This window comes from Felis catus, chromosome F2 (genome assembly GCF_018350175.1).
Source record: "Felis catus isolate Fca126 chromosome F2, F.catus_Fca126_mat1.0, whole genome shotgun sequence".
Taxonomy (NCBI): Eukaryota; Metazoa; Chordata; class Mammalia; order Carnivora; family Felidae; genus Felis; species Felis catus.
In genome coordinates this window covers 66,794,132-66,819,103 of record NC_058385.1, presented here as the reverse complement: position 1 = coordinate 66,819,103, position 24,972 = coordinate 66,794,132, and the positions used below count along the sequence as shown (strand labels likewise).

The 24,972-nt window shown below is 43.9% G+C and overlaps 1 protein-coding gene and 1 long non-coding RNA gene across 6 annotated transcripts in view; one reads left to right on the top strand and one right to left on the bottom strand.

Annotated features, from left to right (window-relative positions):
• The window catches only part of LOC109496196, a 28,235-nt gene extending 4,026 nt beyond the window's left edge, over nucleotides 1-24,209 (bottom strand). The window contains exons 1-6 of one of the 3 annotated variants that reach the window (XR_006592651.1): nucleotides 20,727-24,207; nucleotides 19,379-19,559; nucleotides 18,762-18,906; nucleotides 17,732-17,865; nucleotides 17,394-17,476; nucleotides 11,562-12,558 (exon numbers count right to left, since the gene is read on the bottom strand). This is a non-coding gene — a long non-coding RNA (uncharacterized LOC109496196). Of the gene's footprint in view, nucleotides 1-11,561; nucleotides 12,559-17,393; nucleotides 17,477-17,731; nucleotides 17,866-18,761; nucleotides 18,907-19,378; nucleotides 19,560-20,726 lie in introns of those variants that run through there. The other 2 variants (XR_002152107.3, XR_002152106.3) reach the window with 2 other exon arrangements.
• The window catches only part of ANXA13 (annexin A13), a 51,342-nt gene that overhangs the window by 6,391 nt on the left and 19,979 nt on the right, over nucleotides 1-24,972 (top strand). For 2 of the 3 annotated variants that reach the window (XM_006943374.4, XM_045050086.1), the window contains one exon: nucleotides 17,415-17,490. In XM_006943374.4, the coding sequence (XP_006943436.1) occupies nucleotides 17,415-17,490 (76 nt within the window). Of the gene's footprint in view, nucleotides 1-6,760; nucleotides 7,204-17,414; nucleotides 17,491-24,972 lie in introns of those variants that run through there. The other variant, XM_045050087.1, reaches the window with a different exon arrangement.

The following is a 24,972-nucleotide window of genomic DNA, read 5'->3' as shown; positions in this document are numbered from 1 at the left end:
TACAACGATGTGCAACGAATGCACTAATAGAAACACGTCCAAAACTTAGGGGAGAGAGTGATTCTGTGTGGGAGGAAGGAGTGGGAGAGGCTTCCTAAGGTGCAGAAGGGCAGTCTTTACGGTGCCAGAATACGTGCAGAGAGGTACAAGAAGGCTCTTGCCCTGCAGAGCACTGAATCCGTCAAACATCACCTGCCTGTGCAGCTGCTAGCCCCTCCCCCTGGCCGGGAGCTTCTGCAGGGCCCGCACTGCCACCGCTCATCACGGCTCCATCACTGGGGCTTGACACATAACAGGCGCACCACGCATATTTTTGATAGATCACTGATCAGGGAGCAGCAATCCAGATGCACAGGGGTGTCCTAAAGGCCCTTGTTTGCTATGCAAAGTGTATTGGTATCCTAGGGCTAATATGCAAAGGACCACAAACTGGGTGGCTGAAAGCAATGGAAATGTATTCTTTCAATGTTCTGGTGTCTAGGGATTTAAAATCAAGGTGTTAGCAGGGCCACCGTTTCCTCTGAAGACTGTAGGGAAGAATTCTTTCTTGCCTCTTTCAGCCTCTGGTGGCCCCAGGCATTGCAGTCCTTGGCTCAGGGCAGGAGAGTCCCAATCTCATGTTCCCATGTTCCCATGGCCCACCCCTCTATTTCTCTTCTTCTAAGGACCCCAGTCACTGGATTTAGGACCCATTCTAAATCCAGGATGATCTCACCCATGATTCTTAACTAATTACCTCAGCAAAAACTCTATTTCCAAGTAAGGTCACGTTCTGAGGTTCCAAGTAGACATGCATTCAGGGAGCATACTATTCAACCTACTACACCAAGGAAATTGGGTTTTTTTGCTTTAGGCCAGTAGTGTTTTCTAAACGACGTACATCAGATTCCTTTGGAAGGTTTGTTTAAACAGAGAGCTGGGCCCTATCTGCAGAGTGTCTGATTCAGTAGAGCAGGGCCCCAAATTTTACATTTCTCACAAGTTTCCTGATGATGCTAATGCTGCTGGTCCAGGGGCTACACTTTGAGAACTAGTATCTTAGGCAATAGAGGAGCCATAACTAACCTCAGACAAGGGAATGACAAGGTCAGAGATGCACTTTGGATGGACCATGCTAGAAGCTAGTAGAGAAAGTTTCGGAGAGATTCCTGACCAAAGGCAAATAAAACACTTAGGAGGCAGTGGCCCTGGAGAAAGATGATGAGCCTGTGTTCCCAACTTAAACAGTGGCAGTGGGATCAGAGATAAGAGGACTGATGGGAAGGTCAAATAGATGTAACTGGCTAAGTGGACAGGTAGGTGAGGGACAAGGAGGACTACTGAGTGATTCAGGTACCTGGCTTATGTACCCAGGTGAATGGGGTGCATCCTGGGGATAGAACAAACTGGAAGTTTGCTCAATGCGAGGATGAATTTGGCTTTGGGATCTGCTGAGTTTGAGATATCCGTGGGACACCTGGGTTTAACACCTAGCAGGTAGCTGGATCTGAAACTCAAGAGAGAAGGCTGCGCTTGAGGTAATTTGAGGAGTACAAATTCATAGTTGTTTTGTTTTCAAGTCAGTATGTGAGTACAAGTAGTAGACTACAAGACTAAGAGTGGCGTAAGTAACAAAGACATTTAATTATTAGCCTTCACACGAAGTCTGAAAGGAGGGGATTCCAGTGTTGGTTGAGTGGCTCAGTCACATCATTAAGGACCCATGCCATGTCTACCTTTCCATTCTGCCACCCTTGATGTGTTCACAGCAGCTCCCCTCATGGGTACAAGATAGTGGTCTGTGTTTAAGTTCATGATCACACGCGATAGGATCACAACTAAGAGGGAAGGGGACAGAGAAAAAAGTATGTTTCTTCTTACCACTCCCCTATCACTGAGAATAATCTTTTTGGAAAGCCCCCAAGCAGGCATCACATCCCATCTCATTAGTCAGAGTTGGTCAAAAGCCTGTCCCTAGACCAATCACTGGCCGAGGGGAAGAGGACAGCCATGAATCGTGATTCATCCCTGGGGCTGGAGATATCATCTTGTCAACTAGCACATTCTTCCTCAATCTCACTCTCTCGCTCTCTCTCCTTCTTTCTACATGTTGGGCTCATTCTCTCCCACTGAAAATGAACCTTTTCTTTTTCCCCAGTGGTGTGGGAGGCAAAAGTTGTTGGTGAGAGGGAGGCATGGCCACAGATAGTTTGGGCACCACAGAGAGGGCCATGGCCTCACGTAGCTCCACGTTAACAACATCAAGGAAAAGAGGGGTTTTTTTCCCCCTAAGTTTCTATCACATGTCAGGGAAAAATTCTGATTGACTTGGGTCATGTACCTAATCCTTGAACTGTCACTGTGGCAGAGGTTGGCTTTACCAATCCTTGGGGCTTGGGGATATTGCCTTATCGTATTGCTTTCTTATAACTATGATTTTTATTAATATTACTACTGCTGTGTCTGCTGCCATATTGGATGGACTGAAATAGGGAATGATGACTCAAAGATAAGATAGAAAGGCAGTCAAATAATTCACCCTTCCTGTAATGGGGGTTTGGATGGTTGTGGTGGAAATGAAAAGGAAGATTAAAATGTTTAAAAGAATTTTAAAGAAGTAATTAATAGGATTGGATCCAATGCATATTTAAACTCTTACCAGGGGAAAGAATAACATTCATTGTTTTGATTCTGATGGAGACAGAAATTTGCTCAAAGCAAATTTAGCTATTTTACCTTGTTTCCTTTTTAGCAAATCAAAACTTGTCCACATACTGTTGGCTATGCCTTTTACACAGCACCATTCAATGCTGTAATGACCCAGCTCAGCCCCCAGTATTTTCTCTTTCCAATTCCGTCTACCCACTTATCATTGACTCTTGAGGACCCCAGAGTACACTTGCTTCTTTTTTTCCTGCAAGCAATGAATCCCAAGTTTATACTCTCATTGAATTGGCAGAAAAACGGCCTTTGGCAATAGAAGAAGGAAATGGATAGTTCTTTTCTAATGAGAAAAGTGCTTCATTTTTCATAACTCTTGAAGGCATGGTTCCTTTCATGGTTGAGGAATGACCATCATCTCCCCACAATCACCTTATCCTCCAAGTTCATTTTCATGGATGCAATACAGCAGTAATTGGATATCTGGAGTTTTAACACTCTTTAGAGGTCTCTGACTCCCAAAACAATCTGTGGACAACCTCAAAGCAGTCACTTTCCCCCAGGATGCGATCTTGTTTCCATACAGGGCATGTAATTCCACCTCTAGTAGAAACTCTGAGCTGTCCAGCCCACCATAATACTAAAGGGCCCCTAAGAATGAGTCAGCTGAGGCTGCCTGATGAGGCCCCTGCCAGCTGAGGCTGTGAAGCCTACAACTGTGATGCAGACAAAGAACAGAGGATGATGACAGGATGACGACCAACTTTAAGCCAGATTCTTCCTCCTAGTTACCCAGTTACCTTTCAGATTTGTCATCTAGTTTCTTTGAAATAAAATTAAAGGAAGAAAGACATCATGGTCCACTTCTGATCCTCCCTTTTATGTAACCACAGCAATTCGCTCTTTGTCACTGGGGACCTTGCCTTTGTCAGTACCTATGTGCCATTTGCACCAGAAGCCCAGCCTTCTCAAGACCTTTTAAAGAAACGTGTTTATAGCATTGTTGCAGTCATTAGGCCAGGGTGGTAGACACGCATCATGTTAGATCTTGGCACTATTGATATTGGAACCAGAAAGTTCTTCTGTGAGGGGATGTTCTGTGCCTTATATGATGGTTTAGAGGAATCGCTGATCTGTAGGATTAGAGATAAGTAGCACTCCCTTACTTATGACTACAAAAAATGTCTCTAGATACTGCCAAATGTCCCCAGAGAGACAAAATTGCTTCTGAGACACAGACCTTAGGGAAAGCAAGGCAATAGGGCAGGAGATGACCCCATAATGTCTTTATCTGACTGAACTTCTACCAGCAACCATGTATTCCTGCCCCTCTGGCCTAGATATTCCCTCACACTGATTGCCTTTCTTATCACAGGGTAGAGCCAATCCATCTTCAAGATTGACCCTTGTCCTCCTGATAGTGACAACAGCAGGCGAGAGGCAGCGGTTTCCCCCCAAAAGACTGTTAACCCATAAGTAACTCTGATGGCCAGAGTGAGAGAGGCTTCTCTACAGAAATATCCAGCACTGAGGCCGTTGAGCTAAGTTTTCCTGCCCAGATGAGCAGTGCTCAATGGAAAGTCACTGATTAAAACAATCATGAGTCCATTTGTTCACCTCTCCTCTGAGTGTAGCCCCTGAAAGGACTGCCCCATATAGTCTCCCTATATCAGAGCTCAGTGCATGGTGGGCCAGTCACATTGTTTGTACTTCTGAATATACTGTCAGTACCTTCAGAAATGATTGGGGCGCCTGGGTGGCGCAGTCGGTTGAGCATCCGACCTCAGCCAGGTCACGATCTCGCGGTCCGCGAGTTCGAGCCCCGCGTCAAGCTCTGGGCTGATGGCTCAGAGCCTGGAGCCTGTTTCCGATTCTGTGTCTCCCTCTCTCTCTGACCCTCCCCCGTTCATGCTCTGTCTCTCTCTGTCCCAAAAATAAATAAACGTTGAAAAAAATTAAAAAAAAAAAAAAAAGAAATGATGGTGCCCACCACCTTAGGGCGCTAGATGTTGGAGAGTCTTAAGGTCAGATCTCCTTAAGGTCAGATTCCCACCTTCTAGTCACCTTTTGATAGGTGACCAACTCAATGTATCACACCAACTCAATGCATAATGCCAACTCAACTCACACCAACTCAATGTATAACGCAGAAAGCATAGCCTGAGAAAGTTTGTCTTTCTGGAAAATGATCTAACAATATCAATCTTCATTAAAAGTGGTCTCAAAATGCCAACATATAGATAATCCCACGTTTAGAAGACAGGTCATTTACTTTAACTGAAAAGTTTCACTCATTTTTCAAGAATACACAGTCAGCCTACATATGTAAATCATATCAAGATCTGATTCAAGTGGATGTTTTTTCTATTTTCAGACTTATTTGCCAAATGATGCAAATATTCCTATCCATTTAGAATGATGGCCAAACACATATTTCATACATGTCACTTTTTAAAAATTTTTTTAAATGTTTATTTATTTTGAGAGAAAGACAGTGTGAACAGAGGAGGGATAGAGAGACACACAAAATCCAAAGCAGGCTCCAGGCGCTGAGCTGTCAACACAGCCCTGATGTGGGGCTTGAACCCACAAACTATGAGATTATGACCTGAGTTGAAGTCAGACGCTTAACCGACTGAGCCACCAAGGTGCCCCTCGTATGTGTCACTTTAAAATTGCATCTCTGAAAAGATAGATCAATAGTGTAACAGTTCTATGTGTTCTTATCACCTTTTAAGGTTAGCTAGAACTCTCGGGCTTCCTACACACTGACTGGCTATCCTGTCGACCTCCTTGATTAACAGATCTCTGAAAGGGTCCAAATGGGCAGACGATCTAAGAATGGAGGAATCAACTTTGCTATGACCATGGAGAATGCTAATAGAACAATAAGTACATGGTGAAATACCAAATACTCTTATACGATTGAAACTGTGTTTTTTTTTTTTTAATTTTTTTTTCAACGTTTTTTATTTATTTTTGGGACAGAGAGAGACAGAGCATGAACGGGGGAGGGGCAGAGAGAGAGGGAGACACAGAATCGGAAACAGGCTCCAGGCTCCGAGCCATCAGCCCAGAGCCTGATGCGGGGCTCGAACTCATGGACCGCGAGATCGTGACCTGGCTGAAGTTGGATGCTTAACCGACTGCGCCACCCAGGCGCCCCTGAAACTGTGTTTAAATAGACCCCACAGAGTACAATGCAATATATATATTTTTTCTAATTAGTAGTCTCCTTTTTGCTCTATAAGCATTTAAGTAGATTTTGATTTAAAACAACAAAAAAAAAAGCAAGACTTAAAAAAAAAAGTCAAATGTATTGTTCCAAGGAAACCATGCCTAAGAAACAATCAACTTAATGAAACAATATGCCACTATCACCCAAGATTCATGTTTAAAGATGTGAATGGCCCCTCTGTTGTGTTTCAAATTGCCCATCAATGTCTACTAAACATGCCCGTGGAAACGTTGCCAGAATCTTTCTGTTTCTGAATTCATGAATAGTACAATACTTTGCATTCATGCTAATTAGTTTCAAAGTACAAATGAGTAACCAGTGAGAGGTAAAAGAACATTGTCCTGAGCGGGAGGGCTCCAGATTTTTCCATAAGCAAGTAAGTGACCCTGTGCAGACGACTCAACAATTAGGCCTCAGTTTACCTGTAAAATGAGGGGACTGGATATACATTCAATGTTTCCCAAACTTCAGATTTGAATACGACTTTCATGAATGTTGCCAAACACATATGCTGTCTATGCTGCTAATAGCTCTATTATCTCTTTTCTTTAAGTTCACTCATTTTTTGACATAAAAAATTAATCTTAAAAAGAAACTTTATGTTAGTATCATAAATGGAAAATCAATTATCAGTTGATATAAATGTGGATAACTAAATGAAGGCAAAAAGACTATATTAAATTCTAGCTAAATACTACTGCCAGCTGAAGGCTCAGATTCTGTCATCTGTTTTCTGATTAAAAAAATCTATTTGCATAAAGAAGAGAAGGGGTTGGGAAAATAATTATCTCAGCCTTTGTGTGCCACACAACCTCTGTTACAACTATTCAACTCTGCCACTGAAGTGTGAAAGCAGCCTTTGACTAAATGTATATGAGTAGGTTGGCTATGTTCCAGTAAAACTTTATTTATAAAAACAGATGATGGGCCAGAATTTGACCATAGCCCATAGTTTGCCAATCTCTGGGTTGAAAGAGTGTGAAAGACATACTATCACGAGGCAAAGAATGACTCAATATGATGCACTGAGAGAGAATTTTAAAAAGAATTCCTTTTTCAGTTGAAAGTCCAACAGGCTTTAATACATTCAGTGTTCCATGTCACCCATTTTGAAAACCCTGGGTTGAATTTCTACCCTCAGAATCTGTGATAAACCTCTTCCCTTTATCTTTTGCTCCTTTAATACAGTCTAGGATTTCTTATTTGTGTAAAGCCTCCGCACATTTTTAAGTTGTCTTTCTGATTCATTGGGATGTCAATGGGAAAGTTTCTAATTTCTGTCAGACCAGTGGGTCTTAACCCTGGCTTCACGTTGGAATTATCTGGTAAGTTTTGCAAATACTTATATCAGAGATTCTGATTTAATAGGATCAGGTTGGGACTCAGTCATTTGTCTATTTTAAAACATCTCAGGGCGCCTGGGTAGCTCAGTCTGTTGAGTGTCTGACTCTTGATTTCAGCTCAGGTTATGATCCTAGGGTCATGGAATTGAACCCCACATCAGGTTCCACACTGAACATGGAACCTGCTTAAGATTCTCTCTCTCTCTCTCTCTCTCTCTCTCTCTCTCTCTCTCTCTCTGCCCCCTCCCCTGCTTTCTCTCTCTCTCTCAAATAATTAAAAAAAAAACTATCTCAAATGATTCTGATGTGTATCCAGGGTTGAAAAGTTATCCATCTGTGTTCAGGGCATCTTCCTCAGAGTCCACTATTTCCTCCATAGGTCTTAAGTCTAAGAGCATCAAATTCTATTTAGCTCAAACTATTCCAGACCTAAAAGCGTTAGGCATTCACTTTCATTTGTGTTTCTTGTTAAGCCTCCAAGTGAGGTCCAGTTGAGCTCTCCCAGGTGTCCTGATTAAGTTTACTGTTCCTTTTATCATTCTCTCTGCTTCATTACCCTAGGAGGCTTGACATCATTATCAGTTCAAGATGTCTAACTGGATAACTCCACTCTCCCCCTCTTCTGTCTCCACTCTTGCCACTGACCCCTGACATTGATACAAACTAGAGTAAGGCCAGGATGCAAAGGAAAAGAGATGTGGCATATTCTGTAACATGCAAAGGAAGAAGATTCTTCCGCCTCTAGAAGGGAAGAGAAATACCCTATAGCTGCAGAGAATTCAAATGAGCTTCCATCAATATGTAAACATTTACCAAGTGCCTATAATGTGCCAGGCATTATGATAGGTGCTGGATATGACAAGGAATATGACATGGTTCTTGGTTCCAAGAGGTTTACAATCTAGGGAGGGAGATAAATTAGTGAATAAATATAATAATGTATCTTAAGAAGATCTGATAGAAGTCTCTAGAATGGAGTATAAGCACAAAAAAGAAACTGGTGTGCCAGAAAATGTTTCACAACCAGCTCTTGGGGTGGGGGAGGACAAGAACCAAATTTGTGCCATGAGCCAATTTCCATAGTATAAATATGAAATCACAGCTGATTTCAAGTTACCAACATGGCCTCACTGAACACAGAGTTGGGAAGAGATGCACACAATTGTCTCTTGAAAGCTTGCAAAGTCAGCTCCAGCTTGGGTGACCAACCATCCTGATTAGCCTGGAAACATCACAGTCTTAGCACTGAAAATCTCACATCCTAGGAAACCCTGAGTCTTGGGCAATCAGTTGGCCACCTTAGGCCCAACTGGCAGAAAGTCCTCAATCCTTCCCAAGAGGGTCATAAGTGGTTTCAGAGAGGAGATACAGGTTCAGCAAATTCCCTTAAGTAGATACATTCTCCACTGTTGCCAGTGGACTCAACAGTGGGCAACCAGGTGTTTAAGAAATGGAGGAGCATGAGGCCCGTGCTGTCAACCCCCAAACCCCTTGGCCCTCTGAGGACTTGGGAAGTTACAGTGAGGAGCCTGCTTGCAGTACCCCTCCTCTTCCTCCCCCACTGAACATTCATGGACCCTTCCTAATAAGGTAAATCTGCAGTCAGTTTGCCCAGATTCCGGCAGGTAGGGAGAAATGAAATTTTACCTATGAAAACATGTGACAGTTTATCAGGCTGGAAAGCAGTCACCCCTAAGAATAAACATGCTGGAAACCTTGATCATCCTTCTGGCCTCATGCTTTTCTGTCTTCAGACTGCCTCTGCTAAATTTCAACCCCTTGGCACACCACAGTCCCTTAGCTATGATCTCTCCACTACTCAAAGGGCAAGATGTTTTAGTAAACAGGGAACAGGAAGGTTTGAGGTAAGATGGGGAAGGAGGAGGAAAAGGAGGAGGTGTCCTGACAGCCTGCTAGAGAAGGGCAGAAAAGCCAATTTCTCCCCTGCCAGCTCTGGATCATCATAATGAAATCTCCCTGCCCAGAACCCTCACAATATCTTTCCATATGGCTTTGTTGAGATATAATTGACATACAACATCACATAAATATAAGGTAAACAGTGTGTTGATGTGAGACACTTATATATTGCAAAATGATTACCACTATAACCTTAGCTAACACCTGCATTATGCATAACTACCATTTCTTTTTGTGGTAAGAACATTTAAGATCTACTCTCTTAGTAATTTTCAAGTATATAGTACAGTATTATTACTATAATCACTATGCTGTACATTAGGCTCCCAGAATGTATTCATTTTATAACTGGAAATTTGTACACTTTGATCAACATCTCCCCTCTCCCCCACCCCCATTCTAGTCTCTGTTTCTGTAAGTTGGCTTGATATTCATTTTGTGTGTAAGTGTAAGTGTGTGTGTGTGTGTGTGTGTGTGTGCACCACGTCTTCTTTATCCATTCATCTGTTGATGGACACTTAGGTTATTTCCCTGTATTGGCTATTGTGAATAATGCTGTAGTGAATCACATTGTCTTATTTCATCTTCCCAAGATTTTGCTACATAGGTATTAGTCTTAGTTCACAGATGAAAAGCAGAACACATGATTCCATTTGACTCAAAAAGATACTGGGAGCGGAATTTGACAACAGTGCCTTTCCTGCACATATGCTCTGCTCACAGGGAGAGGCTATCCATTTTGCCTTGCAAATAGTGGTAGCTGGCCTTCATTTTCCCCTTCACTTCCTATTGTCTCATCAAGAACATTTCCTGATCCCACAGCTATGCAAGGGGTCCTTGGCTTCCCTGATCAGTGGACAAATCACAGGTCTTAGCTGGTGTATCTATAAAATACTAGCATTCTGAGGGTTGGACTGAGATTTTCTACCATTAAATTTAAAAATAATAATTTTGAAAGAGACAAAAAAATTAGTTAATGAGAAGCCAATGGTGGAATTTCTGGATCCAGATTGTGTAGGTTTGAATTCCATCAGTTAGTAACTGTGTGATTCAGATAACTTATTAACCTTTCTGTTTCTTGTTTTTCTCAACTGCAAAATAGGAGGTAATAATACTTACCTCATAGGGTTTTTGTGAGGATTAAGTTGTTTGGGCCAGTGCCTGGCACATAGTAAGTGCTTTGTATTTTGCTGTCATTCTCAATTTTAAGTGTTAATCCCTTAAATTTCTCTTCAACGCTTGGCCCAGCTTACTACTTATCTGTTAAGTACAAAATGGTTTCTGATTTAGGACAAAATTATGTAATCAGTTATTTTAAAGGTGCCACACAAAGCAACATGTCAGGGGCTCATTCAACACTCCATAGGAATCAGGTCAAGATGGAAGGAAGTAATAAAAATAACACTGAACACTCACCATGTGCCCAGCTTCCTGCCAAGTATGTTTGATGCATATCCTTGTAACAACCCCCAAGACCTTGTTATCTTTCAGATGGAAAAGAGACGCTTAGAAAGGGTAAGGAGAGAAAAATAGCATCATGCCAGGTTCAAGGGTAGACATCTTTGCGGGGATGGATACCAACGTGACCACGAAGAAGTCTCTTTCCCGAACTGGACCTCAGTTTCCCTAACTCTCTAACGACTAAAATCTATGCAGATTTAGCCCAAATCACCAGCACTGGCTCAAGGTACCATTAACTAGCAGGGGCAACGGTCACTGCTTATGTTGGGGAGAATTCAGGCATGTCTGAGGCTCTCCCGGGCACAACCCTTGCCTGCCTCCACCTTGCTCCTGTTTAAAATGCCCAGGCCACCACCTGGTTCTAATCCTGGCTCTCATTTTTAATCTCCTCAGCCTCCTCCTGATTTCATGTTGGCTCCAGAAGCAACACCATTGAGATCAGTGTAACAATGAGCCCTCTGCTCCCCAGCGCTTCCTGAGAGTCCTCCTGTCTCAGAGCCTGGATACCAAGCAACCACTTTCAAATATTTACCGAGCAAATTGCAGCAAGCCAGGGCTTCTGGGGAACTGCACTGGAAAGAGCAAACAAAATGCCACTCCCGTTACATTTTGATAATACTTCAGGGCTTACAAATGACCCCTACATCCTTATGTCACTGAGCACCTCCTACGTGCCACCAACCAAGTGCTCACTGTAACCTGGCACTACATCCCCAACACGACTGCATCCAAACCTCACGCTGCCCATGCACAGGTGCACCTCGACTTTAAACCTGAGACAACAAAGGCTCAGAGAGATGGGTCAGCTTGCCTGGGGCGGGGGTCGTACAACCAGTAAGGAGCAAAGCATAACTGAACGCTGTAGGTCCCACTCCCAAGTCCACATTACATCGTTGTGTATTGTTTAGATCAATCATGTCCGTTCTGCAGTAGTTCAGTGGCAGGTCACCCCTCCTTATTTGTGTACATATGTATGTATGTACGTATATATGTGTGTATGTACATACGTATGTATTATGCTTGCCTAACTCATATTTCATGAACGAGCACAGATGTCAACTTCTCCCTAAAAATTCCCCTTCTTCCTCTCAGCGATTTGCACCCAACATCCATGCCCCATTATAAACGGAATTGTCATTGATCTTCTTGCATGTTTACTTCCCTGGGGACAAGACCTGCGCTTCATTGATCAAGTCCCCCTCACCAGGGCAGTGCTGGCCCCACAGCAGACCCTCACTACTTGTCTGTTGAAGGAAGGGGAGGGAGGAAAAAAAGAGGAGGAAAGAAGAAGGAAGCGGGCAGAGAAGAGGAACCATTCAGAGGAGATTCTAATTTGCCTGTGGCGTATTGCTTTTTAATTAATTCCCATGTCTCTCGTGAGAAGTATATCCTTATTTCCCAGTCTTGATGCTCTCCAAATACATCAGGTCACCAGGACTGATGAGTGGGAGTGGCCTTAAATAGGAGTGCACTTAAGGCTGGGTCCTGGAACATCCTGGTTACCACATAATACATAGCAACAGTCTGCCAATCATATCCCTCAGCTAAATTTTCACAAACTCCATCTCCAGAGTTTGCTGCAAGCTGGAGGAAGATTTTCTTAAAATGTTCCCTTTGATCCCAAGAGTTAAGCTTTCCTTGACCTGGACCAGGAGAGAAGCCTTTGGTCAGCTGTCTGTGTCACCACTCGGGCCCTTGTGGCTGGTGGGGCAGGGTAGGGGATGTAGTATCTGAATTGGTACAACAGCCAACCTCCCTCCTAGGCACTCGACGTGCTGAAGTTGGCCTGTCTCTGAGTCATTTCACAGAGTGGGTGTTTTCGGCATTCATTCTGCATCCAGGCTCATAGCATCTCAGTTCATTTTGTATAACTCCTCCTTCCAGAAAAATGGATCATTCGTTTCCTTGTTTAAGATGCAGGAACATGGAGACACAGAGAAGTGACGTGTAGACATGCTGGAAGGAAGGAAGGAAGCAAAAACAAGACTGAAAGTTCCCAGCTCATTTTGTACCAGGCGGTGCCTCTTGTGAGTTCGTGGTATTCGCTCCCATTGTGAGCCTGACTGGTACGTTGGCAAGTGACCCACCCGGGCTGTATCTCAGTGAGATCCTCACACTCCATGAGGTGCCAATTATCACACTAATCAAATGAGGCAGTTAACAAAATGTGGTGTTGGGTGTCATCCCACGTCACTTGACTCCGTGCAGCCTGAATCGTGAACCACTTCACTGCCTGGTGTGAAATATGTGTCTGGAGCTTTAGATCCAAACTGCAGGTGATCAATGAAAAACCGATCCTTAGAGTGCCATTTAGAAGGTAGAAACCCTGTGAGCAGGAGACGGTTTCAAATATTCTAGAAGGTTCTTTGCTGATCTGCCTTCCATTATTAATCCTTTACATTTTTTTAAGCACATGCTCTCTGCTAGGCTTCACTTAGATGTTTGGTATGAATGACTTCATTTAAATTCTCGTAAGAGACCTATGAGTGGACGCTATTGTTGGCTACATTTTGCCATGACAAAACCACAGCACAGAGGGGCTCCCAAACTTGCCGAAGGTCACATGAGTAATAGCAATTATTCTGGGATTCAAATACAGTTTGGAGCACTGGAGATAGATTTACATCTTACAATTTCAAGTTTGGAAGACATCTCTCAGATATAGATAGATAGATAGATAGATAGATAGATAGATAGATAGATAGATGTAAATCTTTCAAACTTGTCAAGTGGAAATATGCAGAATTGAAAACCTAACCTCACTGTAAGGCAAAAAAAAAACAAGAGGTGGCCCAAAGAAGCAGAGGGAAAAATTAGCAGTTCTGTGGCTCCTTATCTATCTGGCCTTTGAAATGTTATCTCGCATAAGCCTCAAATCTTACAAGGCAGACATTGCCCCCATTTCACAGGTGAGGAAATGATCACTTAGAGGTTATTGGCTCAAGTTCACATGGCTGCTAAGGGATAGAACCACATTCAAACTTGGATTCATGTGGGCTCAAAGCCCAGACTTCTATAATCATTTTTATTAACATCTGACATCTTGTCTTTTTAATGTGTCCCTTGAGTGTCAGTGTAAATGCTGTTAAACAACAAATCAAAAGAAAACAAAAAAGGAATGTTGTTCTGCCTCTATTTTGCTTAAAGTTGAAAGCAAGTGGAACATTGTGTATTTGCTCAAATCATCACAGTCCTATCTGTCCTCATACTGGAGTCCCCTGTACCCCCACTTTGTGCCTGACTCATATTCCTGCAGACCTGCTTTATGTGGAAGTTCTGCTCCATGGCCTCAGGTTTCAAAACTGAAATCTGATGGGCAAATGGGCCTGAGGTCCCAAAGTCAGCTGCCTGGATCGCTAACAATGAACAATGAACGGTGGAATGTCCGCTCCGTATACATTCCAGAGAAGATGGTTACCCAGCTCATTAGAACAAGCCAAGGACACCCCTTGCATCAACACTGGGTGGCACTGATGAATAATATGTCCTTTGTGGAGGCAGTCCCAGCCACGTAGAGGGGGAAATTCCTAACAGCCTATTTTCTCGCCTCCCTCCCTGCCTTTAAATAAGTCCCATCATGTGATCTCTTTATTCTGACATCAAATAGCCTGCTGTTATGAGGAACAAGACTCTTTGGATTAGGAAAGATAACCAACATGGCTAAGAGTGGTCCTTAGAAGGAACCTGGGAACTCCTAACTTCCACCTGCCTTGATGGCAGATTGAAGTGTGTCGGATGCAGACTTGCACACTGAATTTTTTAAAGATGGTCTCACTAGCTCAATGCTGCATGTTCAGTTAAGCAAAAAAGAAAAAGTTGTCTCCACGTCATCTTTGCTCCTAACGTGTAGTTCAACATTCTCCCACTGCCCTCCCCACCCCCACCCCCCCCGATATCACTGTTATTTGGGGACTAAATGACACTTCATCTTTTGGCCTTGGATAAACTAGATATGTTCAGAAGGTCCCCCCCCCCTTTATTTTTGGCTCCTTTAACTCTATTTTTGTATCAAGGACCCACCTCACTAAAATAGTAAGGGGACGAAGGATGGAAGTGTCTCTTCATACTTGACAGAACGAGTCTACCCCTGGCTCCCCCGCAGCCATCACCTGGCCAGGGGATCTTAAGCAAGTCTCCACAGGGCTTCTGCAAGTCCTGGCTGCATCTCTGTGCAACTGAGGGAAAAATGTGTCTCTCTGAGAGAGAAGCAGCCCTGCTGGCTTAGCAAATGTAATCCCAGCTGGACTCCAGCCCCCCTGCCCCTCAGCCAGGGCACAACCTCCCTAGCTATTCACAGAGCCCTGTGCCTCTGTTTCAATTTACGTGAGGTGGGGCAAATATAAGTGTCCCACCAGATTCTTTGCCCTGATGAGGCTCAAATGACATCAGAACGGTTTATGAACAGCTTATTAAGAGGAGACGTGTGCTGCTCTGGTCCAATGGCACCTCACTCCCCGAACCTTCCACAAAATCCTTCTAATGAAAAGCAAAGACACCATTCACTCGTCTGAGATTGCCATTTGCCACTCTCCCACACTCAGAGAACTTGATCAACAGGCAGGACGGGCTCCATAGTGTCAGCCTGTGCAGGTGCACAGACCCAGCACTCAGAAAGGCCTCGAGCTTGCTTTAACGCTCTGATGTCACCATCTTGAAGTTCTACATCCATTTGGAACAAGGCCCCTACATTTTTATTTTGCATTGAGCCCTGAAAATTCTGTCGATGGTCCTGCCAGCAAGCCTTCAGCGGCACCAGATAGCTTTCTCACACCACACAAGAGATCTGGAAAGAAAAAAATGCTGAACATAAAGGCCCCCATCCTACTTAGAGCACGAGGCAGGATGGTGCATGGGACTGAGAGCATGGGCTTTAGGAGGCAAACCACGCTGGGCTTGCCTATATCCGCAAGTGTTCAGACACCTGCCTTACTTAACCTGCCTGATGTCCTTCTCTGTAAGTTTAGACTCCTAATGGCTACTCTTCTGGGTTAATAATGAAGAAAGGTCTGTAAATGAAGAAATTGTCTGGCATGTGGCAGGTGCTCAAGAGATGTAAGTCCCCTTCCCAGCATGCTTCAGAAAGAGATACTTCAAGATGGGCTGTGTAATGGAGGGATCCCATAAGGCAGAGAGATGACTGGCGGCCCTAGAAGATCCCTTTGGCTCTAGGATTACATGAATCTCTATTAAGAAAGGCCGAGAAGTCAGCCCTCCTCTATTCTGTGGATATTACTCAAAACACTTTTGGTTGCAAGGGCAGAAACCCAACTTACTAACTTCGAGAAAGTCGTAGTTTATTAATGAAAATGGGAAGAGCTAGGAAACAGGCATTGCTGCGTCCGAGGATTTATACAGTGGTATTCAGTCTCTCTTTCTCTCTCCATATTTCCACTCTTTTTGTCTCTGCCTTGCTTCACTCTGAACGCATGTCCCTTCATCAGAGAATAAAATGGCAACCAGCAGGCCTAGACTCACTCTTTCAGCTGAACAAGCCCAGTCAGAAGACATCTCTTTCTCTATCTCAATATCAACCAAAGAAAAGACTCTGATACTGCTTGGATTATACTCCTACTCCTGAACCAGTCACAGTTGCCAGAGTGGCAGGGTTTGTGCCCACCCAAGGGCGGGACAAGGAGGCTCAAGCTTCATGACTGACAGCCCCCATGAAAACACATAAAATGGGGGAAAGGGAAGCCCCCCACCAAAGGAATAGCAATGCCAGACATTGTGCATAAGTGCAATATGTCTACTGTGCTTTATGTGGTTTATTATGCCTTCCCAATGGGGGCCAAGGAAAACGAAAGGCGGGAGAGGGGAATTGGGTAGGTGGTGTAGACAGCAGCATGATCACTCCTTCATTGAAGGGTGGGAAATAAGTGACACGTGTCATCAAAGATAATCTCTGTGAGGAAAGGCAAAGAATTGCAAAAACACAGGGTAGGTTCAAAGCTAATAGTTGTGTCACTGCAATTAACCTCACATCTTTAAATTTTTAATAGTGATGCATTTATTTTTATGTTGCTTTTGTTTAGGCAACCAATATTGTTTTTCCATTTTAGTCCTAATAGAAAATTTCCTTTTAAAAATAACTTTAAGTAAAACCCAGCTAAGTCAGCTGAAAGAAAAATTGTAAGCAGATAATAATAACATAGACTTAGGTAACTGTGGACAAATTAGTGCATCTATTATACCAATGACTGAAGTAAAAGGAGAAACCCTAACTTAGTATACGAACAGAACTTTCTCTCCCCGAGGAACAGTAAAAACCAGTAACTCTGCTATTTCTGGTCGGTAGGTGTCTCTGGCAAACTAAATGTTATGTCTCTCGTTGTGTGGATGGCAAAGCTTTAGCCCAGGTCACCAAATGGATGGATCTGTCATAAAATCTTAGAACCCTCAGCTTCTGCCTGGCAACACTTACTCCCTAGACACACTTGTGTCTCATGACAAGAGGGTAGAACCAGCATTCCAGGACATTGGCCCACTGTATTATTCTCTGTTTCAGAGGCAGTCACACAAAGGTAGGCTTGATGTCAAAATGGCTCAACCCAGAGATGGCCAGGCTGATTGTCCTTATGAACAGAGAGGCCCATTCTCAGTGGTCATCCAAGGCCAGCTGGCTCCAAGGAGTACCAGTCGTCTCTCTGGGGCCAGAGTTTCCCAAGCTGATTTCCGCATGTACCTATGTATAAAGTGGCAGATGGTCCCTCATTTGGATGACTTCTTCATCTTCTAAATAGCTGCCAACATCAGCCAGAGATAATTCAAGAATGCCCATATTGTCCACTCACCTTTTCAATTATTTTCTCCAGGCCAAAGCAAGAAGTCATCAAGGTTTTGATGTGGATCAGGATGCCAAAATGCTGAACGAAGCCTGCAAAGGAATGGGTATGGAATCTATTTTGTTTTTAAATTTACTTTTGAAGTTGATTATATTTGATCTCTTGTCCAACTTTCCCATGATCTTAGGAAGATGACCTCCCACTGATCTTGTACATTCCGAACTAACCCAAGTTAATTACCTCTAGGGTTCTCTTTGTAAAAGATACCCAAACTATAATCAGATCCTAATGCTTTTCAAGGTCCAATAGGATAGTTAAAAACTGGATACTATGACATTGCATCTGACCTTAAGGTGGAAGAAACTTCATGAGAAGTGTAGTTATGCAATCCTAATGTCATCCAAGTCTCTCTGGTCCCTCTCATGAGAGGTGGTAGGGAATTAGGTCTGATGAAAGCTGGATTAGGGATCTGGAATGGCATCTAGAAGTAGATCGAGTAAACATAAAACAGTGGCCGAGGTCAAGAATCAAGGGTCAAGGCCAGGGAAACTATTTACATCAATGCCTCAGGTAAGTGCATAGCCAAGAATAGGAGACTGAGAAAGAGATCAGGAATAAGGTAACCCCAGTAACAAGGCAAGATGAAGGGAAGAGCATCTAGGAATAAGACCATGAAGAGAGGCTCTGAGACCCAAGGAGATCACTGATGAAAAATTTCCTAGTCCCAGAAATCTGGGCTTTTAGTATATTCACAGGATCGATAACAATCATTATTAATTCCAGAACATTTTCACTGCCCCCAAACGAAACCCTATTTCTATTAGCATCCACTCCCCACTCCCCCCTCCCTTCAGGCCCAGGCAATCATAATCTACTTTCTGTCTCTATGGATTTGCCTATTCTGGACATTTCATCTAAAGGGAATCATGCAGTATGTGACCTTTTGTGTCTGGCTTCTTTCACTTGGCATATTGTTTTGCAAAAACAAGCGCTAGATTTTTACTTAGAAGTAAATCAGTGAAGATTTACTTTCCTAGGAATGGGTACTTGTGGTAGAACAAATATGACCATAAATTCTTTGAGACTCCACAGAAAGAACTAAGTTCTAAGAAGACATATTTCGCTTCAACATAAGGAACTGTCTGAATATAGAATAGTCTGTCTTGCCCAAGAAATGTTGGAGAAGTCCCAAGGGAGCTGGGGCTGGAGAAGACCCTGTAGGAGAGTGGTAAAAGGGATTTCTATATAGTAAGTGTTTTGGAATAAATCAGAGGGAGAGGGAGCTGGAAATGAAGGGTGACAACTAGCTTGCTTGGTTTGGGGGGGCATCAGAGAAAAGCTCAGCAGAGAGAAGCTGCTTCTTGCTCATATCCTGACCTGGCTCATGTTGTATTTGGACAACAGCTGCCGGGAGCCATGTTTGCCTGGAAGTGGCAGGATGTTTATAGTTCTGAGTTTTGCTGAGGGGCTGAGCCAGCCTCACAGGTGCTTCCCTGCTGCCTCTCAAGTGAGGTCCTGACACCTGGATGTGGGTTGGAGACAGGAGCAAAGTGGGTGTGGGAATAACTCAGCTGCAGTTAATGATACATCCCTGTGCTTTCAGCCACTCAATGCATTCAACACAGAGTACCTACTGAGTGCCCAAGCCACCCAGTGTTTTCTTCTCCCTTTTGGATGTGGCTTGAAGGTGGGACCACTGTTGTGCTGATTATTGCTGTAGAGCACCCTCTATGTGCCAAGTGCTAAGCTGGGCACTGCATACACATCACCTCGTGTAACCCTTTCAACAACCCTATAAAGTTGTATTATAACAACTTAACAGAGAGAATGCTGAAGCTCAGAGGTTATTCTCTGAAGAGAATGCCTTAAACCTGACAGCGTATGGACCCAACACCCATTATCCTTTCTGAAATGTAAAAGGATGCTTGTCATTCTCCCTCAACGAAACACAGAAACAGTCTCTCTGAAGGAAAAGTTGCCATGAAGAAGATTACCTTAGTTCTAGTTCATGACTTCCTAAAATGTAACGTGCTTTTGAGTCGCCAGGATGTTAACACGCAGATTCCGACTGGTAGCTCCGAGTAGTTTCTGAGATCCTACATTTCCAGTAAGCTCCCAGGTGATGCTGATGCTGTAGATCCTGAGACCATGCTTTGGGAGCAAGGTCTAGTCCATCTGAGAGCACAGAGGTTAATGCTTCTCAAGCCACACCAGAGTGGAACCAGACCTAGAACTGGGATCTGGTAACCCTGAGCCCAGTTCCCTTTCCCCTCACCAGGCATGGGAATGAACTTCGGACCTGGGTTTGAGCCCCTGCTCTGCTACCTACTGGTGCCCCATTTCAACTGCAGAATGGGCTAATAATGCCTCCTTGCAGACAGGTGCTGAGGCAGAAGGCAGCACAGTCTCAGCACGACTCTGGCCCTCATTACATGCTAATCTCCTTTTAAAGGATAAGCTCAGATCCAAAATCCCCACAAAGCCAATTAGATCAGTATGGGCAGCAAAGAGCACCCCCACCCCCAGAGTGGCCTTTGCTCTTTATTACTGAGAGTGTACCAGTGTGAATGGTGCTCCCCCCCAAAGATATATCCACCCAGAACCTGTGAATGTGACCTTAACTGAGAAAAGGATCTTGGCAGATGTAATTAAGTTAAGGACTTGAGAAAGGATGAAGCTGGATTACCTGGGTGGACCCTAAATCCATTGACTAATGTCCTTAAAGGAGACAGGAGAGGGGCCCCTGGCTGGCTCAGTCAGTGGAGCCCGAGACTCTTGATCTCGGGGTTCTGAGTTCAAGCCCCACACAGGGTACAGAGATTACTTAAATAAATAAATAAAAATTTTAAAAGGAGAGAGAGCAAGAGAGGCAGAAGCAAACACTCAGGAAGAGGCCGCGTGAAGCAGAAGCAGAGAGTGGAGCGATGTTCCAGATGCCGAGCAAAGGACTGTCTGCAGCCTCCGGATGTTAGAACAGGCAAGGCACAGATTTGACCCCGGAGCCTCTGGTGGGAGTGTGGCCGACATGATTTCACACGTTTGGCCTCCGAATTGTGAGGGAATATATTGCTGTTTTAAGTCACAGGGTTTGCGGTAATTATTATAGGAGCCTCAGGAAACTAACACAGTAGACAAGTACCCTCCCTGTCATGCAAGATCCTCCCCCACTCGTTGCTTCCCCTGCCTTCCCTGCACTCCCATTTTCAAAGGAGACACTGAGGGACTGGGAAGCCCACAGCCCGCCCCCCTCCGCAGCTCAGCCAGGCCCCTGGGGCTGGCATGAGGGGCCTGTGGGGAAAGCGGAGACCCCACCGCCGCCCGCACACCACTCAGATCACTCACGTGGCACATGGGCCCCCGGTGTGAAGCGGAGGGCATTTCACACCCAGCGGCCTCCATCCTGCTGAAACTCAGCTCTGTCTCCTCCCAGAAAATTGCTGGGAGAGCAAAAGCGAGGAGGCCCTCTGGCACCCCCAAGGCTAATTATCACCCTGGGCCTGACCTCTACTGTATAATTACTCTGCAGTGTCCAATGTACAGTTGGGGCAGAGGTTCCTTCTTGTTTTCTAAAAAGTCTTTCCCAGAACTACTGGGGACTGGCCCCAGTGCCTCAAACCATTGTAAATGTTTACAGGAAACCGTTCAGCAGCACAGACTGCTTATATGACACACATATTGTGAAATGTAAAATGAGGTCATTGTTCAGTAAATCACTTCTTGGTCGAGTAGTGGGAAAGGCTCCCAGCATAAACCTGAGACCAGATTCAAAGAGCTTGAGGGAAATCTAGTCATTTCCAGGCTCTCCCCCCAACCTCCAGGGTGACGCTAAGCCATCCCAGGACGGCCTTGGTCTCCGGTCTCACTTTCTAATGCATTCCAGGAAGGAAAATCTAAAAACCATTATTTTTAAAATTTTAATTCAATTTTCCTGAATTATCCTGCTATGGGTTGACTCTGGCATCAGAGTAGATTTCCTATTGGTCCGAGCAGCAAGCGCAGCTTACACGAATGCAGAGACAAGGTTCCATCATGATGCTATGCAAACGTCTCCACTCATTCAATCATTCACATTTATATGCATGAATTTAAATATCCATTCATTCAACAAGTCATCTGATGAATTTTGAGAGGCTTCTATGTGGATACAGCAGTGAGCAAATCCCCTCTCTGTCCCATGGGACTTGCAGTGTGGCATGGCAGAAATGGGACGGAGAACAGACCATGTGAGGGACATAGAAGGTGGAGTGACTTCTCCGTTCCAGAAAAGTCCAGTGAGTTGAGTCCTGAACGAGGAATGGAGTGAAGGTGAGGATCAAAGATAAAGGTGTTCCAGGTAGAAGGAAGAGCCAGAGGTGAGAAAGAAAAGTGTTGCCTGTTCTAGGAGCTGCACGTGCTTTATGGAGAACCCAAAAGAGCATGAGTGGGAGGGACATGACTTTGAGAGGCAAGTAGGAGCTACTCTAAAAGGCCTCATACGCCCCACTGAAGAGTTGAGACTCTATTCTGGATTTGTAGGGCCCTTTATTACAAGCTTTGATACAGGTGAGCTGCCCATAAGCAAGCACATTCTAGGGACAGTGCATGCCGTCTGGAAAGGTGTGTATAATGCAGGAACCCCATTTGGATATCAGTAGTTCTGCTGAGCAATGTGACAGAGGTGAGGGTGGAGAGAAAAGGGTGGATCTGAGAGATATCAAGGAAGTAGAATAGTGAGGTCTTAGTGGTAACTAATTGGAGTGGGGTGGGGGGAAAGAGCGAGCCAGGGATGAGCCCCAGATTCTGGCTGGCACAATATAGCGAATGAGCCATCTGGGAAGCAGGAAGGCTCCTTTTAGGGATGACACCTCTAAGAATCTAGACCTGAGATGCAGAGGCCCTGGACCTGGGCAGGAGCAGCCCTCACAGAAAGAAAGGGACCGATTCAAGAGATTTTTACCAGAAAAAGAAACCCCTTCTGAGGTGAGATTTCTGGCACTCAAAAGTTAAAAAAAAAAAAATGTCACAGAGGAAGTAATTGGATACCCCTTGTAAAGCTGAAACAGCAGGAAAAAATTAAGAGGAACAACATAAATAACAGTGCTGGAAATGAACCAGAACGAGGCAGGCAATTAATCGCTGCTGTTCTTATAGGTGAGCTCATCCTAGAATTTTCTATTTCTCCATTTGGAATCAAACAGCTAGGTCTTCCCAGAATTATAAAGGTGGAACTAATCCCTGAGACTAAATGAATAGTCTGAGGACACAAAGTTCATGGCTGTGCCAGGACAAGCACACAGCTCTCTTATCCCTGTCTCCCCAAATACTGCCTTGAGGACTGATACCAGGGTCGAGGCAGGGGTAGAACACCTCAAGCCTTCACCAGCAAAGAAATAAGGGGAGTCTCTTTGTTCCCGTCCCTCTGTCTGTAGTTATGTCCCCCTTCCACAGTTTCCCCACACCCATGACCCAGATTTTTCTTCCTCCCAACTCTTCTATGAAATGCATCTACCATCTCTTGTTTCTTGGGGATTCTGAGCTCTCAGCTGGGTAGGAGCGATCACGCAAGTTCAACTAAGTCAGTTCCAATCAAAAATGACCGAGCACATGCTAGTTAGTCACAGGGAGCGGCCATTAGGAGTAGGGCTGGGAAAAGGCCAATGCAGGATTCTCCAGACTCTGGCTGTGAAGACCTTCTTGAAGTCTTGAGACACTGCTGAGGATAATGGGTACATTAGTTTCCTAGGGCTGCCATAATGAAGTACCACATACCAGGTGGCTAAAAACAGCAGAAATTTATTGTCTCCCAGTTCGGAAAGCCAGAGCCTCAAGTCAAGAAGTCAGTAGGCTATACTCCCCCCTGAAGGCACTAGGAAGGACCTGTTCCAGGCTTCTACCCTGCTTCTGGTGGCCTCAGGAGTTCCTTGGTTTATGGATGCATCTCTCCAGTCCTCCGTCCTCACATGGCACTCTCCCTGTGCCTTTGTTGCCAAAGGTCTACATTCTGTAGCAGGCTTTCAAACCCCAATCATTCAGCTACCACCTTCCATGATTTTTGTCAGCCTGAGCACTACTGAGTTAATCTACTCATTCAACCCCTGTCCTTTACAAAATATCAGCAAAATCATGGGTTTAATGACTCAGTGATATCTATATATAGTTGACCTTTGAACAAAACAGGTTTGACCCTTGAACAACACAGGTCCACTTATATGCAGAATTTTACAGTACAGTACTGTAAATGTATTTTCCTTATGATTTTCTCAGTAACATTTGCTTTTCTCTAGTTTACTATAATAATATATGATACACGAAACATACAAAGAGGTGTTAATTGACTTTATGTTATCACTAAGGCTTCTGGTTAATAGTAGACTATTACTTGAGTACTAAAGTTCTGGGGGACTCAAAAGTTATACATGAATATTGTACTTCAATGAGACTTGGCACCCCAATCCTTGTATTATTCAAGGGTCAATGGTATATACAGTCAATGCCATATAGTCCATAAGGGTAGAAGAATTACTTGAATCCAGCCTGAAGAACCTAATTCAGGGTTTGCTGGCTAAATAGACTTTCTCATTCCCACACCTGCAATCCCTGGATCAGCTTTCCAATCCTGTCTCCATGTTCTTAAAAAGGATATTCTCCCCTTATTTCTTATTCATTATAGTTTTTGATACTGATCAAATTGCCTACAATGAGCATGTGGTACTTTTGGAACATCAGAGGAAAAAACTTTTTAGAAAGAGTGTAATCTAAAAATGTAAGAGTCAGGGAGCACCTGGGTGGCTCAGTTGGTTGAGTGTCTGACTTCGGCTCAGGTCATGATCTTGTGGTTCATGGGTTCGAGTCTTACATGGGGCTCTGTGCTGATGACGTGGAATCTGCTTCAGATTCTCTCTCTGTCTCTCTCTCTCTCTCTCTCTCTCTCTCTCCCCCTCTCTCTCCCCACCCCTGTTCATGCTCTCTCTCTCTCAAAAATAAATAAATATAAAAAAATTTTAATGTAACAGTCAGGAGCTTAAAGAGACAATTACCCATCATGGTCCCAATTTGGACTTCTCTCTTGACATTGACAAGTTTAAGGGTGGGCTTCATATTGTAGCAATGTGGGCCTATATTTTATTCTCTTCTACTCAGCTTTAAGTACCTGGAGGCCAAGGAACAGACCATACTTTTTTTTTTTTTCAGATTTTTCAGTTTTATTGAGGTGTAAATTCACATCCCATACAATTCACCCATTTAAAATGTACAATTCAATGGTTTTTAATATACTCACAGATATGCAAAATCATCATTGCAGTCAACTTTGAACATTTTCATCACCTCAAAAAAGAAACCTCCTACTCTTTAGCTGTCACCTCCCTACCCAGCCCATCCCCAAACACTAATCTCCTTTCTATCTTTATAGATTTCCCTATTCTTGACTTTCATATGAATGGAATAATATATATATGTGTTCTTCTGTGACTGGATTCTTTCACTTAGCATAATGTTTCAAGGTTCATTCAAACTGTAGCATGTATCAGGACTTCATTCATTTTTCTGGCCAAGTAATATTCCATTGTATGGATATACCACATTTGTTTATCTGTTTGTTCACTGATGG